The sequence below is a fragment of the Amphibalanus amphitrite genome, unplaced genomic scaffold (assembly GCF_019059575.1).
Source record: "Amphibalanus amphitrite isolate SeventyFive unplaced genomic scaffold, NRLGWU_Aamphi_draft 000149F_arrow, whole genome shotgun sequence".
Taxonomy (NCBI): Eukaryota; Metazoa; Arthropoda; class Thecostraca; order Balanomorpha; family Balanidae; genus Amphibalanus; species Amphibalanus amphitrite.
The window spans coordinates 173,473-186,865 of NW_024881644.1; the positions used below are offsets into that span (position 1 = coordinate 173,473).

The 13,393-nt window shown below is 50.0% G+C and overlaps 3 protein-coding genes across 9 annotated transcripts in view; 2 read left to right on the forward strand and 1 right to left on the reverse strand.

Moving 5' to 3' along the window:
• Positions 1-151: 151 nt before the first annotated feature.
• LOC122382880 (ADP-ribose glycohydrolase OARD1-like) lies at positions 152-1,587 on the reverse strand. 4 transcript variants are annotated; one of them, XM_043368779.1, is made up of 2 exons: positions 1,535-1,587; positions 152-833 (listed from the first exon to the last, which is right to left on the reverse strand). In XM_043368779.1, the coding sequence occupies exon 2, from the start codon at positions 774-776 to the stop codon at positions 339-341; it is 438 nt and encodes a 145-aa protein (XP_043224714.1). In that variant the 5' UTR covers positions 777-833; positions 1,535-1,587; the 3' UTR covers positions 152-338. The 4 variants fall into 4 exon arrangements, with proteins under 4 accessions (XP_043224714.1, XP_043224713.1, XP_043224712.1 ...); XM_043368778.1 differs by lacking the exon at positions 1,535-1,587 and adding an exon at positions 1,488-1,507; XM_043368777.1 differs by lacking the exon at positions 1,535-1,587 and adding an exon at positions 1,465-1,503.
• A 286-nt stretch (positions 1,588-1,873) lies between these two features.
• On the forward strand, positions 1,874-5,255 carry LOC122382879 (UPF0547 protein C16orf87 homolog). Of its 4 annotated transcripts, none has more exons than XM_043368771.1 (4): positions 1,874-1,983; positions 2,216-2,320; positions 2,841-3,056; positions 4,263-5,255. In XM_043368771.1, exons 2-4 carry the CDS (start codon positions 2,273-2,275, stop codon positions 4,503-4,505), a joined length of 507 nt encoding a protein of 168 aa, XP_043224706.1. In that variant the 5' UTR covers positions 1,874-1,983; positions 2,216-2,272; the 3' UTR covers positions 4,506-5,255. The 4 variants fall into 4 exon arrangements, with proteins under 4 accessions (XP_043224706.1, XP_043224707.1, XP_043224708.1 ...); XM_043368772.1 differs by having other exon boundaries at positions 1,897-1,915; XM_043368773.1 differs by having other exon boundaries at positions 1,918-1,936.
• Positions 5,256-7,006: 1,751 nt separating this feature from the next.
• Positions 7,007-13,393, forward strand: part of LOC122382876 (sodium- and chloride-dependent GABA transporter 1-like) — a 34,785-nt gene continuing 28,398 nt past the window's right edge. Inside the window, exon 1 of the mRNA XM_043368756.1 lies at positions 7,007-7,126. The gene's annotated coding sequence lies outside the window, so the exon portion shown is untranslated. The remainder of the gene's footprint in view (positions 7,127-13,393) is intronic.

Here is a 13,393-nt window from a genome sequence, read left to right on the forward strand (position 1 = left end):
AATGAATGAATGAATGACAATTAAGCTGTTTGAACATCGCAGAACACTGCCTTCAGAACCTTCTAACACCACTTTGGCCATTGGCCAACCATTAATGCCTCACTAAATTGTAAGAAGATGTATTCAACAAAAAAATGGACGAAATTCTGGTTTCAACCCTCTCTACTGAAGGCAATATTATACCATTCACGACATGGAAGCGACACAATCCATTTAGCGTCATCCACTTGTGACAGCACAGCACTCGAGGATCATTATCAATCACAGATCAGTTCACTGGTCCCCTTTAGACCTCACAAAGTGTCTCCAACACTCCTCTCCCGGCCACTTCCTTCCCACTACAGCGAGTAGATTTCAACTTTGACGGACGTGTCCTTGAACTCGGAGCGAATCATAGCCAGGACCCGGTCCCAACTGAGTCGGTCCAGCCCGCAGCCGATGCGTGGCATCGCCAAGTGCTTCACGTCATGCGCCACACAGTGCTCCTTGAGCGCGTGCAGCGACCGACGCAGTGTGTCGTAGGTCGGCCGGTCGCTGTACTTTTGTTTGGTGACCAGAGCATAGATGAAGCGCTCACCGCGCCGCAGGACGGCCACCTCGCCCGGCCGGCAGTGCTGCGAGCGTATCTCCGGAACGCCGCCGAACTTCATTTTGAATGTGAGAGCGATGCCTTTGCCCAGCCTGCAGTCGGCAGAGATGCAGTGGGCCATGCTGTGTGAAGATGGGCAGGAGAAGATGTCGCCAGAGACCATGGTTACATTTGAGTCCATTGCCATATGATGAAGAGAGGTGGCAGCCGATTTTCCCTTTCAGTCAGCTAAATTCAGATGAGGCTGTAAACAGACCAAGGTCAGGGCTCACTGCATTCCCAGTGGATCACACTCACTTCAAAAGCAAAATTCAGAGCTATAGGGGTAGAGGATTTCATGCCTTGTATGTGCTTAGCTTATGAAAAACAAACTCTAAGAGCTGTGTTTAAGCACATGATGTTACCTGACACGGGTGACACCATCAGGCATTGGTGCTTAGCATCTATGGAAATGTAGGCAAGTGAAAATGGGCAAATCTTCTTACATTTCCATGCAAACTAAACACCAATGCCTGGTAGTGTCAGGTAGCACCATGCAATGGAACAGGGCCCTAGCCCCTAGCATCCTGATCTTGTGTAACTACTAGTGGCACGAAATACTTGCAATATCTATGACAAAATTAATCCCAAAGTTGAAGTTACCCTTCCCACATCTTGTGCTCGACCTTCTTACATTTGATTTCCAGTTGATTTCCAGATATTTCCAAAAAACAAGCACTTACTCATTGACTGACTAAATGTGTAAATAAGCCAAAATTACTGCCATTGAGGGTGTGATGGTCCTCTAAGAGTCTAAGGAGCTCATATAATGATATAGCTATTCAATGATTTTTAGAAATCATTACTGTGGACCCCCCCCCCCCCCATATATCCACCAAGTATCCACAATATCAACAACATAATATTGATCAAGATATTGATATCTACAACATTCACTCAATATACACTGTCAACACGCCGCCTCGCCGCCTCCTCGCGTGTGCGCCACAGAATGTCGCACAGCTTCTGTTTATAAACAACCTTAGCTCTTTCCAGGAATCGGTCTTGTGACGTCATTTCAATTTTGCCAATCAAGATTTGTATAAAATAACTACATTATTTCACTTTACAATCCAGCGAACTTGTTTTGCTGATTTTTTGAATGATTTCAACTGAGAAGAAAAAAATGTCGCATTTCCCCTGATGAATGCAAAGTTGGAGCATGAAACTATGAAATTTTCTTTGAAATTGATGACGTCATTTTTAATTTCATGTGGATGCACGAGAGGAATAACTCTCGACCTAACTTAAATAATTAGCCCATCTTGCGACAATTTTACGCATATTGTTTGGATTTTTCAACCAATAGTGAACATTTATTAAATAAATATAACAAAAGCTCCCTAAATGAATAGGTCTGTACCTAGGTACCCTTCTTCTAAGTGATCTAGGTATTTTTTATCCAGACTACCTACACTGACACTCAAACAAATCCAGCCGCCCAGCCATCAGTCAAATAAAATTGATTCAGACAATTGTTTCAAAGAAAAATTTGCCAGCAAACATTTGATGGCATACCCAGCATACCTATGTATTGACTTCAATGTCAAATAAGCATAAGTATATTGATTCATGTTATGGTTTCAGGATCAGTTTGAATGTGTTTTGAACTTGAATAAATCCTGTGAATTCAATTTGTCAGCAATGCCGAAGAAGAGTGTTACGAAGGAATGCCCGGGCTGTGAGCGACAGGTGAGGCTGACAATTTTGGCATCATTCATACAGATGTCAGTTTGGGGCTCATGAGATCCTGTCAATAATGCATGCATTTCTTGGTATTTAGTTGGGTACCTACTTAATACCCATTTGTAATATTTAAAAGGTCACTTCTCATATCTCGCTGGTCCATGTTTTTCATTATTTTTCTCTCTGGAATTTTGCTTGAGATTAGGTTGTAATCACTCACCTTCATTTTTCATGTTTACTTATGTACCTACATATTGTAATTGAACTATACTCTCAACAATTTACATAATCATTTCTGTCAAAAATGCTAAAGTGCTGATAGTGTGTTGATGCATCATTCTTGAACTTTTCATCCTTCATCCATGTTACTCATTTCATTCATCCCATTCATCTTATTCATTCATTCCATTTTTATTAAAAAGCCTTCATTCATGTAACCAGATTTGTTCTTAACATCATACAGCATGTGCCCATCATTTGCCCACCCCAGATCAGATCATGTTCACATGTTTATCATTCACCTCAGCTGCCGGTGGCCTGCAAGACGTGTCCGTGCGGCCACTCGTTCCGCAAGTCGAGTGACTCCACGGTCTCGTCAGCGGCCCCGGTGGGGTCCCCCGGCCGCGCGCCCGGTGCTGCCAAGGAGGGCGAATCGCCCGCCCGACGCCGCACCGAGCGCGTCAAACGGGAGAAGCCCAAGTTCTACGACGCCAGCCAGTACGAGAGGGCGCCGCGGAAGCGGGTGAGTCCGGGAAGGAGTTCGAAGGAAGTACGGCAGATGAGTCGAGCAAAGGAAAGAATAGCAGCTCATTGCTTGATGTAGACTTATTGGTAGCGAGGACGTTGATTAATTATTAATATAACCCATGGTATTAAATGCGTGAGCCAAATACAAATTAGCCATTGCAATTTTTCAAAAGCTTGCAAATACGAGGTCTGAGCCAACTTCGCAAGGAAGAGGTGGCTCTGGTTGCCTGTCCCAACTGTATCGAAACGTAAGCAGCGTACCTAGAAGCGTTAAACGGGTTCGGAAACTGCAAGGAGATTATATCGACAGTGTAAAGCTTCCTTCCATGACTAAAAATGACAAAAGCTAATCAAAGGTCATATTTTGCGATCTTCGGATCAATGCTGACTCTACCTGACGAACGACGTCGCAGCTTTGTCTGCCTTCTTTAGCTTGTTTGTCTATTTCCTTCTTTGTCCTCCTTCCCTTCAGTTTACAATCACCGCCGTTTACAATGCCCGATTTTATCAACCCCATCGGAGCGGGATATCCTGGCACGCGGCTAGCCAATAGCCAAAGTCGCCGCTGGCCCTCGACCCGTGCCCAATTTGCATACTGCTTTGGCAGGCGCACTGTTCGCTCCTTCAGCGCCACGAGGGGGCTGGTGGCGAAGGCCGCGTCCGCATAAATTAGCCCGTTTGAAGGAAACGCAATCTCCGCGGAAATGAGCCGGCTACTCAGCGGTGACGATAGGGTCACAGTTGGACTGGCTGGAGATCAGATTCCAGCGGCGTATCGCCCGTCCCGCGATGGCTCAGAAGGCAAATGGAAAATCAGCCCCAGCCACTAAGAGTCATCTTGAGGCGTCATTAATTAAGTCTTTTTCAGCGCAGTCGATGTCCCAATAATTTCATTTGGTTATATTAACTATGAATGTTATGGTTTAGGCCGTTTTTGCCTCTCAATTTAAACGTTTTGAAGATGCAATGTCGTGATGCGCTTTTATGCCTTACCGAGTGTTTTGCTTCGAGTTTGTTTATAAGTTCTTTTTTACGTGTGCCTGGGATCTCATTCTGACGCTATCGCTGCTTGCCGATGTTTGGCACTATCATCTCATTTCACTACTTTCCAATCGAATTGTCCGACGCTATTGACTACACCTCACACACACACACCCGACCTGACCTCTCCACCTGACTCATTTCCCGATCTCGTTTTCAGAAGCCGAAGCCGGTGGAGCCCGACACAAAGAAGGTGCGCATTGACGAGCGCCGCTCGCTGAAGGAGAAGGTCAAAGAGGAGCGGGAAGAGGTAAACGGTGGTGGCGGGGCCGGCGCCGGAGACGAACAGGAGATGGTCTATGAGGATATCATGGCAGACGCGACGCGAGAGGAGACGGCCAAATATGCCATCGTGCTGTCAGAGATCAACCGAAAACTGTGCGTGGTGAACCCGACCTTTTGACGCGATCGGAGACTCAACAGTGTGGAGTGGTAAGTGATGAGTGTAGAGTGTGTGGACTGTGGAGTATGGTTCAGTGAAGAGTTTGTAGTGTGGAGGACTTTGAGACGCGTGCGGATGCGTGGTGACCGAGAAGGGGCGTAATGGGGAAAGATGCATGGTGACTGGCGACTGCCATGTCGTCTGCTCAGGATGGTGCAGAGATTTGAGCGGATGGTCACGGAGAATGATGGGAGTTGAGTGTAATGGCGTGTGTGGTGGACGCCGCGTGTACGAAACTCGCATAGGCTCTTCGTCATGAGCAGGCAAAAACATTGAAGTGTGGATGTGAATCTGTTCGTTTCACCCGTGTCATCATTCCAATGTGCTTCGTTCACCGCATCGAGTGTAAGTTGTGTCGTAATTCATCCTGTACAATGTTTTATGTGCTAAATATCACTTGCGCGCTGCCGTTTTATTCAGTGCTAGTGCTCGTGCGTGGCCCTCGCCGTAAAAAACTCGTGTTGTTCTTTTACTATATAGGCGTAAGGAAGAAGTTTGTGGTATAACGGCACATACTGACTTTGAGAGATCATCAACGGGGGCAGTGGAGACCGGGCGCTGGGAAGGGAAGCGGCTGTGAGGTTCGGACAGCGCCTGGTCTACTTTCGGTGTCATTGGCTCGTTGTCAGGCGCGTAGCCACGAGTCTGAAGTTACTGGGGACCACGTGGAAGGCCGCGAAGACCAAATATAATATTTCAGGATCAGCCTTCGCCCGAGTGTGTGGGGGGAGATGGTGGGGGGCGTTTTTGGCCACACCTGCCATTTTTTTTTTGCGCGTGTAAGCACAACCGCGGCGCGCACCGACACAGGTAAACATGACACACTGAACCGGAAAATTGCACCTGTGACCCCTTCTATGCCTCTGAGATCATCTCAGGTCATGAAACATCTCCAACAGTTTTTTTTTAACCATTACTTTAGGTAGAAACATGTTAGAGCGTTAACACCATGGATGTGTTCAACTCAACAATACCAGTCGCATGACATGCAACATGACCTTTTCCTTCCATGCGTCTCGACGAGACCAACGCGATGCCGGTAAAATCAGCGCTATGCTATTTTTGAGTCAAAAGTTATGATACAAAAACCTTTCCCGCAAAACGCCGACCTGGAAGCTAAACCGTTGACCTTAGGTCAAAACTGGGAACATTGCTCAGAAAGGTCTTTGAAAAAGCTATCGAATGCGCTTTCCCGCAGCACTGCAGCTCTATTGGTTCCTGACGTATGCGCCGATTTGTGAAAAGTTGTCAAAATTGGGAATAAAAGTTTGTGAAAATTTTACCTTTGGTGACCTCCAGTGACCTGAGCGATGACTTGATCAAAAATGACATAGGTAATTCTGAAAGATACCGTAGCGAGCTATCTGCTGCTTCTTACCGCGTCTTTCTAGCTTGCTTAGGTAATCTGGTGTGGCCAAAAGCCCCCCTTCCCCCCCCCCCCCCACCATGGCTAAGTTGGTTGAGAGGCCCACCCGGGCGCTGGCTAAACAAAACATCCAGTTTTGTTTTCCGTTGACTACATATTACTCTTCACGTCGATTTAGAGACAATATTTGGCTATTCAAGCAAATTGAGGTCGTCGGTTTTACTGGGGACGGTCCCCAGTAACCCAAAAGTTACTGGGGACCGGTCCCCAGTGTCCCCAGTGGTGGTTACGCGCCTGCTCGTTGTATCGGTCCAGTTCGAGTGAATGATAATTGATGCATGTTGAAAATGACATCACTCGAATATTGTCGTAATTTGTTCCGCTATTTTGCTACGTTGTTCATTCAACTAAAAATAAAACTAATAGACATCAACCTCTTCATATGTGAAAATGATCCATTACATCGCATGGCTATGCATAAGAAACAATAATATACACTGCGATTCGGGCATTGAAGTCTGCTATTTTTCTAGCTTTGACTACCACCTCGGATCGTCAATGCATTCAGGACACCGCCGGTCCATGCTCGCTCTGCGCTGGCGCTAGTTCTGTATGGCGGACGGTGCGATGACCCGTCCATGTTCCGATTTCCGTGGAAGACCAGTGTCTGGTACCGACAGCCTCCCGCGCTAGTGCTCGATCTCCCCACAGGAGGGCAGCACCGACGCGGGCAATCAATAGGCCGCGGATTTGTATCAAAATGTTGTGTTTGGGATATTATGTAACCGTTGAGCATAGATCGAAAGAAGCCCATAAGAAATGTGTTCCGTGGAACAGTAAATGTGTAGTTTTCAGTACCGAAGAGAAACTGCCGGCCCACCCGAGCCCTTTCCATGCGCCTCTGAATGAATATTACGATACCTGGCTCTCAAATGCAAATCCCCAAACAAAACCAATTATGCCCTACCAGCTGAGGGCTAGCCGCAGAGTGCGCTGTATTTTGTAGTTGCGATACATGTTTGAAGCCGCAGAGTGCGCTGCGATATCAGTGGCGGAGCGGTGCGCCCGGCTGCGCGGACCGGTGTAACGTGCAGTGTCCGTTCAGACGGTGGCCGGGTCCGGCGCCGCCAGCACCGGGGTCCGGAGCGCAGAGGAGCTGACGGAGGCGACACTGACGTCTTCGAGCTGCATCGAGCCCCGATCCGGCGGCGAGCGAGTGAGTGAACCTGAGGGGGCGTCGGGGACGTTTCCAGCTCCATAAATACGTCAAACGCTGGCACTGCACGTTAGATACCGGGTTTGAGACGCGATTGAGACAGTGGGTTGTTACCGATGATATGCAGAGGAAAATGTAGGTATGTGTCCGTAGCTCTGGTAGATTGGCCCATTTGTTTTCAAAATGTTGACTCAAGTTGGTATCAGTGCGGTGCGGCGCGGCGGTATGCGGCCGCCTACACTCGTGGGATGCACCGCGGTTCAGCATAACTCCCAGGCGTCTTTACTAGTGCCATCTATAGGCGGGGATCGAAACACTCTGTCTTGCGGTACAGTCTACCCACGCAGGTTGTGGAACTGCTAGTGCCATCTAGGGACGGGAGGCTGAACTGAGAATAAGAAAATCCCGACAAACGCCGGTAATTATTTAACGCCGGCCAGCGCTTTGGACGTTACCCGTCAGGCATTTACTAGCAAAACTAATCGAGCATTTCCTCAGAATAGTTATTAGTTTATGCTTCTTATGGACTTGTCCGACACCATGGTCGGCGTCGGGAAACAGTTTGTGGTGTTGTGATGTCTGAAAGTTACCTGCTAACTGAGATGAGATAAACAAAGAAGGCAGGAATGCTTTAGGATGACCCAGGGCATATTTTAAGGCACTTACTGCGTCCCATTCTGGGACGCAGCCCCCTCGCCTTGGAACGTAGCCCCTGCTGATTTGACCCACTGCGTCCCTGCCCTATGCCCTGTCCGGTTCCCTGACCTGTGCCCTGCTGTGTGCCCTGACCTGTACCCTTCCAGTTCCCTCTAAAATGTCCTGTGCCATGCCCTGTAACCTGTCGTGCTCTACTTTCTGCCTGTTGCAATTCCAAATTAAAGAAGGTATAAATACACCAGGCGGATGTATTTTTGATAGTCAGCAAAATGAACAACCATGGCAGGGCAGGGCAGGGCTCCGACTCGGCCCAGTACAAACTCTGCACCAAAATAAGCCTACTCCATGAAATGAGAGCCTCGTTCATGGCTCCCCAACCCGTGAATATCCTCCCTGAATAGGCGCGTTGCCGTATGAAATAGCGACCTTGCAAGGCACGCTCAAATGTTACGAACAGCTCCGCGAATATGCTCGCCGAACAGGCCGCTCAGACTAGTAAGGCTAACATATTCACGGCGCTGTGCTATCGGTGGTTGGGTCCAAAAAGCGAATGTGGAATGAGCCGGACAGACTCAGTCCCAGATTTAGACCCTCGAATGCATATGCGTCGCCGAGTAAGCCGACAGCAAGCCTCTCAGACGAGTCTGCCGACGTCCCCAGCAAACGCATATAACATTCGAGGTCCCAACGCACCAGCCGCGACAACAGACATGAGACATTGCCCGACTGCCCTCCGCCGGCGCACACTCACCCGACCTCGCCTCACAATCACGTGGTCAGCAGCCGACCAATCACTGCACGAGTCCGCGCCGCACAGCCCCGCTCCAGCGAGAGATGCTGTGCCGCAATACAGCGGCCGCGCGTCGGCCGAGGAGAAATACGGGCGGCCGAGCCGACACAAGCGGGCGAAAAGACGATAACTAAATTGACAGTTCTAACATACTCCCCACCAAAATGGGGTTCGCCACATTTTTTTCACTCAAATTCACTCGGAAGAGTACCGCTTCACTCGCATGGTCCTCTTAGTCGCGCCGAAATACTACTGTCCGTGACATTGCGATCGAGCTTTCTGGAGCGCCAGCGTCGCTCGAGCACCTTCGGGCGGAGAAGCAGTCACTTCGACGCGCCGAAAACGCGGCACGTTCAGGTGCAGCACCGGCGCATCTTGGCACGGTGCGGCAGCTTTGTCGATTTAGCAGCACCGGGCGCATGGTCGCATCCCTCGGGCGGAGTGGTGGTCCTTCCGACGCGCCGAAAAAGGCGGCCCGTCCAGGCGCAGCATCGACGGCGTCCCGGCACGGCGCAGCAACCATGCCGGCCCAGCAGCCCGGTGTACGGCCGGTAAAGGAAACTGAAAATAAGAAAGAAAGAAACACTTCGTAAGTAGAGGGCAAACAAACATTTAAGGCAATCATGGCAACAGGGCCACTGCCAAATGGCCACAGACTCAGCCGCCAGACTGAGTTTGCCCTCACAAATAAACAACATTCATACACTTATCCTAAGCAATAAACAGATAACCCTCTTTCTCAGGGGATCAAACGGTCCATTCTCAGCTGGGGATCTGTCAGGGCACCGTGGTTCATGGCCAGTTCTTCCGGGAAGAACTCTTCCCCACAGCGCGTTTCACTGCCAGAAGCCTCCCCACCATGGGACAGCCTCGGGGATGAACCCAACTGGGGCGCGTTGCGGTGGGTTCACCCACGACGGCGCCACCGATGCCACCGCCAGATCCCGCCGGGGTGCTTTCTCCGCACGGACGGGATGGGTCGGGGGCCGACGATCGAGGGCGCCTCTCGGCACCACGACGGCCGGGAGCGGCGGCCATATGTCGGCCTCTCGTCAGAGCCCCAGATCGGGGGCGGCTCATGCAGCTTCTCACTCCACATCAGTTGTGAGTTGGAGCGAGAGTCGTTCAGCTCATTGTCATGAATGCCAGTTGGGCTCGCGTCCCAGTCAGCAGCATCGGGCCGACTAGAAGGGCACTGGCTCGTGTGGAGACCATCATTGTCTCCACCTTTCAGCCCATAGTCAAAAATAGTATCGATGGCTCTCAGCCCATCAGCCTCCAACTGATCCTGTAGGACGACCTGATGCACGTCATCAGCCGCTACGAGGACGTCAACCTCACCGCCCCGGAAATCATCAGCCGTCTGGATCTCAGACGGCAACCGAGGTGGCTGAGCAGTTGGGAGCGGTGAGCACAGCACGTCTGTGCTCTTCATGTCAAGTTTAACTGACGGGCTTTCGAAACGACTTTCAATATCAACCTCATCTCGATCATAGGCGCATGGCTGCTCGGTTCTCTCATGGAACCCGATGCAGACAAATGTGTCGGAGCCCTTCTCAGGTAGTCCCAGTTCCTGAGCCAGGGAGCTCCTGACATAGGAGGCATCACATCCTCCATCAAGGAAATCACATGCCGGCGTGCGGCCATTGGGACCTGCTGCCACAACAGCAGCGGTTTGTAAGAAGCTCTTTCCTGTAGAGCTGACATTATATCGTTGACGGCTGGGCAGCTCAACACCGTGCGTCTCAGCCTCTGCACAAGTACCCGGAGCAGGAGGCTCAGGAGGCTGGAGTGGTTCAGCATCAGGGCTTAACTCAGAAACTGCTGAGGGTGAACGCTGCGTTCCAAACTCCGTATCATGCAGCAGCGAGTGATGCTGGCGGCCACGCTCAGCACACGGACTGCCCAGACATTCCCTGGCCAGGTGTTCAGAGTCGAGGTCTCTGGTGGTCACCGAGAACGTTGCTGGTGGGTCAACAGCAGAGCATTCACTATTCGGGCCCCTAGCAAGCTCTCTGACCCGAATTTCCTCCTTCAAAAACACCAGGAAGTCATCAAAGTGGTGACTCGATCGCCGGGCCCACTCCAGACGCCAGTCTTCGGGGATATTGCCCTTCACCATGGGCAGCAGCAGGCTGGATAGGCTCTCTGAGGAGACACCCAGAGTGCTGAGAGCTCTCGTGTGCGCAGACAGGTGATCTATGAAGGATCGCATGGCCTTCAAGTCACCGTGGCGGACTGATGACATGTTCATCAGCTCCTTCAAGAGAGTCTCCCGTCGCACATTCTCGAGGTCAAATCGCGCTTTCAGAGCTGACACCGCCTGCACATACCCGTCACCCGTGACTGGGATGCCCTGGATGGCCCTCAATGCCGCACCGGCGAGATGCGACTTGAGGATCACGAATCTCTGAACGTTTGCGTAGCCAGGGTTGTCGTGAACAGAAATCAAAAACAGTTCCCAGAACTCGGGCCATCTCATCACATCACCATCGAATGTGGGAATCGCCACGGTGAGTGCTGCCCTCAAATTGGCGCTACCAGCCGTGTTCTGTGACTCAGAGGCTCTGGATTGAGCTTCTTCAGCTCTCTCGAGACGAGCCAGGAGGCGGGATCCGAGGAAGGCCTCATCCTCTAGAGTCTGAACATGATCAGTCTCATCGGCTTGACCCTGTTTGTCCAGCTGAACCTGTATGCCCTGTAACTCAGTCTGGATCTTCTCCACGTGGTGGAGTTTTAGGGCAAGCTGATCCGGGTCTAGCGCTTTCCGATCTCCCTCCCTGTAGGCCCGGAGATCGTTGCACGCTTTGGTAGCCTTTGTGCGGAGACGCGACCTAGCAGCCAGTAGCTCCTCCATGTTTGAGTGAAATGGGAACTAAATCAAAGTACAAAGTGGACTGTATGTTCAAAACAAACCATCAATTTACCCAGTGGACTCAACAAATTAAATGTCCGGTAGCCATGGGGACTGTGCCCTCCACTGAATAAATGATCCGACCCCGGTGGACTATGTTGCAATTCCAAATTAAAGAAGGTATAAATACACCAGGCGGATGTATTTTTGATAGTCAGCAAAATGAACAACCATGGCAGGGCAGGGCAGGGCTCCGACTCGGCCCAGTACAAACTCTGCACCAAAATAAGCCTACTCCATGAAATGAGAGCCTCGTTCATGGCTCCCCAACCCGTGAATATCCTCCCTGAATAGGCGCGTTGCCGTATGAAATAGCGACCTTGCAAGGCACGCTCAAATGTTACGAACAGCTCCGCGAATATGCTCGCCGAACAGGCCGCTCAGACTAGTAAGGCTAACATATTCACGGCGCTGTGCTATCGGTGGTTGGGTCCAAAAAGCGAATGTGGAATGAGCCGGACAGACTCAGTCCCAGATTTAGACCCTCGAATGCATATGCGTCGCCGAGTAAGCCGACAGCAAGCCTCTCAGACGAGTCTGCCGACGTCCCCAGCAAACGCATATAACATTCGAGGTCCCAACGCACCAGCCGCGACAACAGACATGAGACATTGCCCGACTGCCCTCCGCCGGCGCACACTCACCCGACCTCGCCTCACAATCACGTGGTCAGCAGCCGACCAATCACTGCACGAGTCCGCGCCGCACAGCCCCGCTCCAGCGAGAGATGCTGTGCCGCAATACAGCGGCCGCGCGTCGGCCGAGGAGAAATACGGGCGGCCGAGCCGACACAAGCGGGCGAAAAGACGATAACTAAATTGACAGTTCTAACACTGCCCTCCTCAGTGCCCTACTCTGTTACTTGCCCTGTGCCCTTAGTCGTAGCAGTAGCACGTGCCCTCTGCTCAACTTTGGGACGCAGTAAAAATTTGTTACTTAAAATATGCCCTGGGATGACCTGCCAAATCAAATATGATATGTCACCCTCGCCCCGCTGGGGGTGGGGTGGGGGGCAGAATCTGCCCCCTCCCGTTTTTCGCCAATAACGTCTAAACGCGTTATGTCAGCGATGTCAAACTTTCAGTACCTTATCATACATCAATTTGACATGTTCTTTGAGAATTTGAGCGAAATCCGTCGGAAATTTTTGAGAAAATGACGTTTTGGTGACGTCATGCTCGCCATTTTCGCCTCAAAAACGGCAAAATTTCAAATGCCGCTAGCATCTTCATTTTTAAAGGAATCAAGACGTAACAAAAAAGGTTATACGTGATTCTACTTTGTACATCAAATGGCTACCTCGGTTTTTTGACAATTTTGGATTTTGGCCCAAATTTTTCCAAAAACCGACTTTTTGGGGAAAATAATGATAAAATCCAAAATTTTGAGTGTATCGAATATGTCAGAAAAGTGGTCAATGTGCACCTACATACCAATGTTCAGAAGAATCGGTTCAAAAATGTGAGAGTTATTCAAAATTGTATGACGTCACGACACACAATTTTTTGGAAGTTCTAGACCTCGTAAGAAAACGAAAGTAGCACCATTCGATTCGCCGTGAAAAACTACATCAAATAGACATCTTTTTAGGCCTTAACAACCAACTTCAAAATTTGACCTCACTTGACCTGACCTTGACCTGACCTCGACCTGAACTTAATCCAGAGGTGGTCCATATCACTTATTGAGTGTGCCTATTGAATTATATGAACAAAATGACCCATAAAACATGTGTCGCACATGCCCTTTTCTATATTTTGTTTTGGTGACCTGACCTGACCTGACCTGACCTGACCCTGACCTTGACCTTTGAATGATATTGTATGCAACGAATATTGTCTTGGTAGCCTAAGAACACGGTTTGGGCAATCAGTCTCAGTCCATTCTTCGGCAACTACGGTGCAAG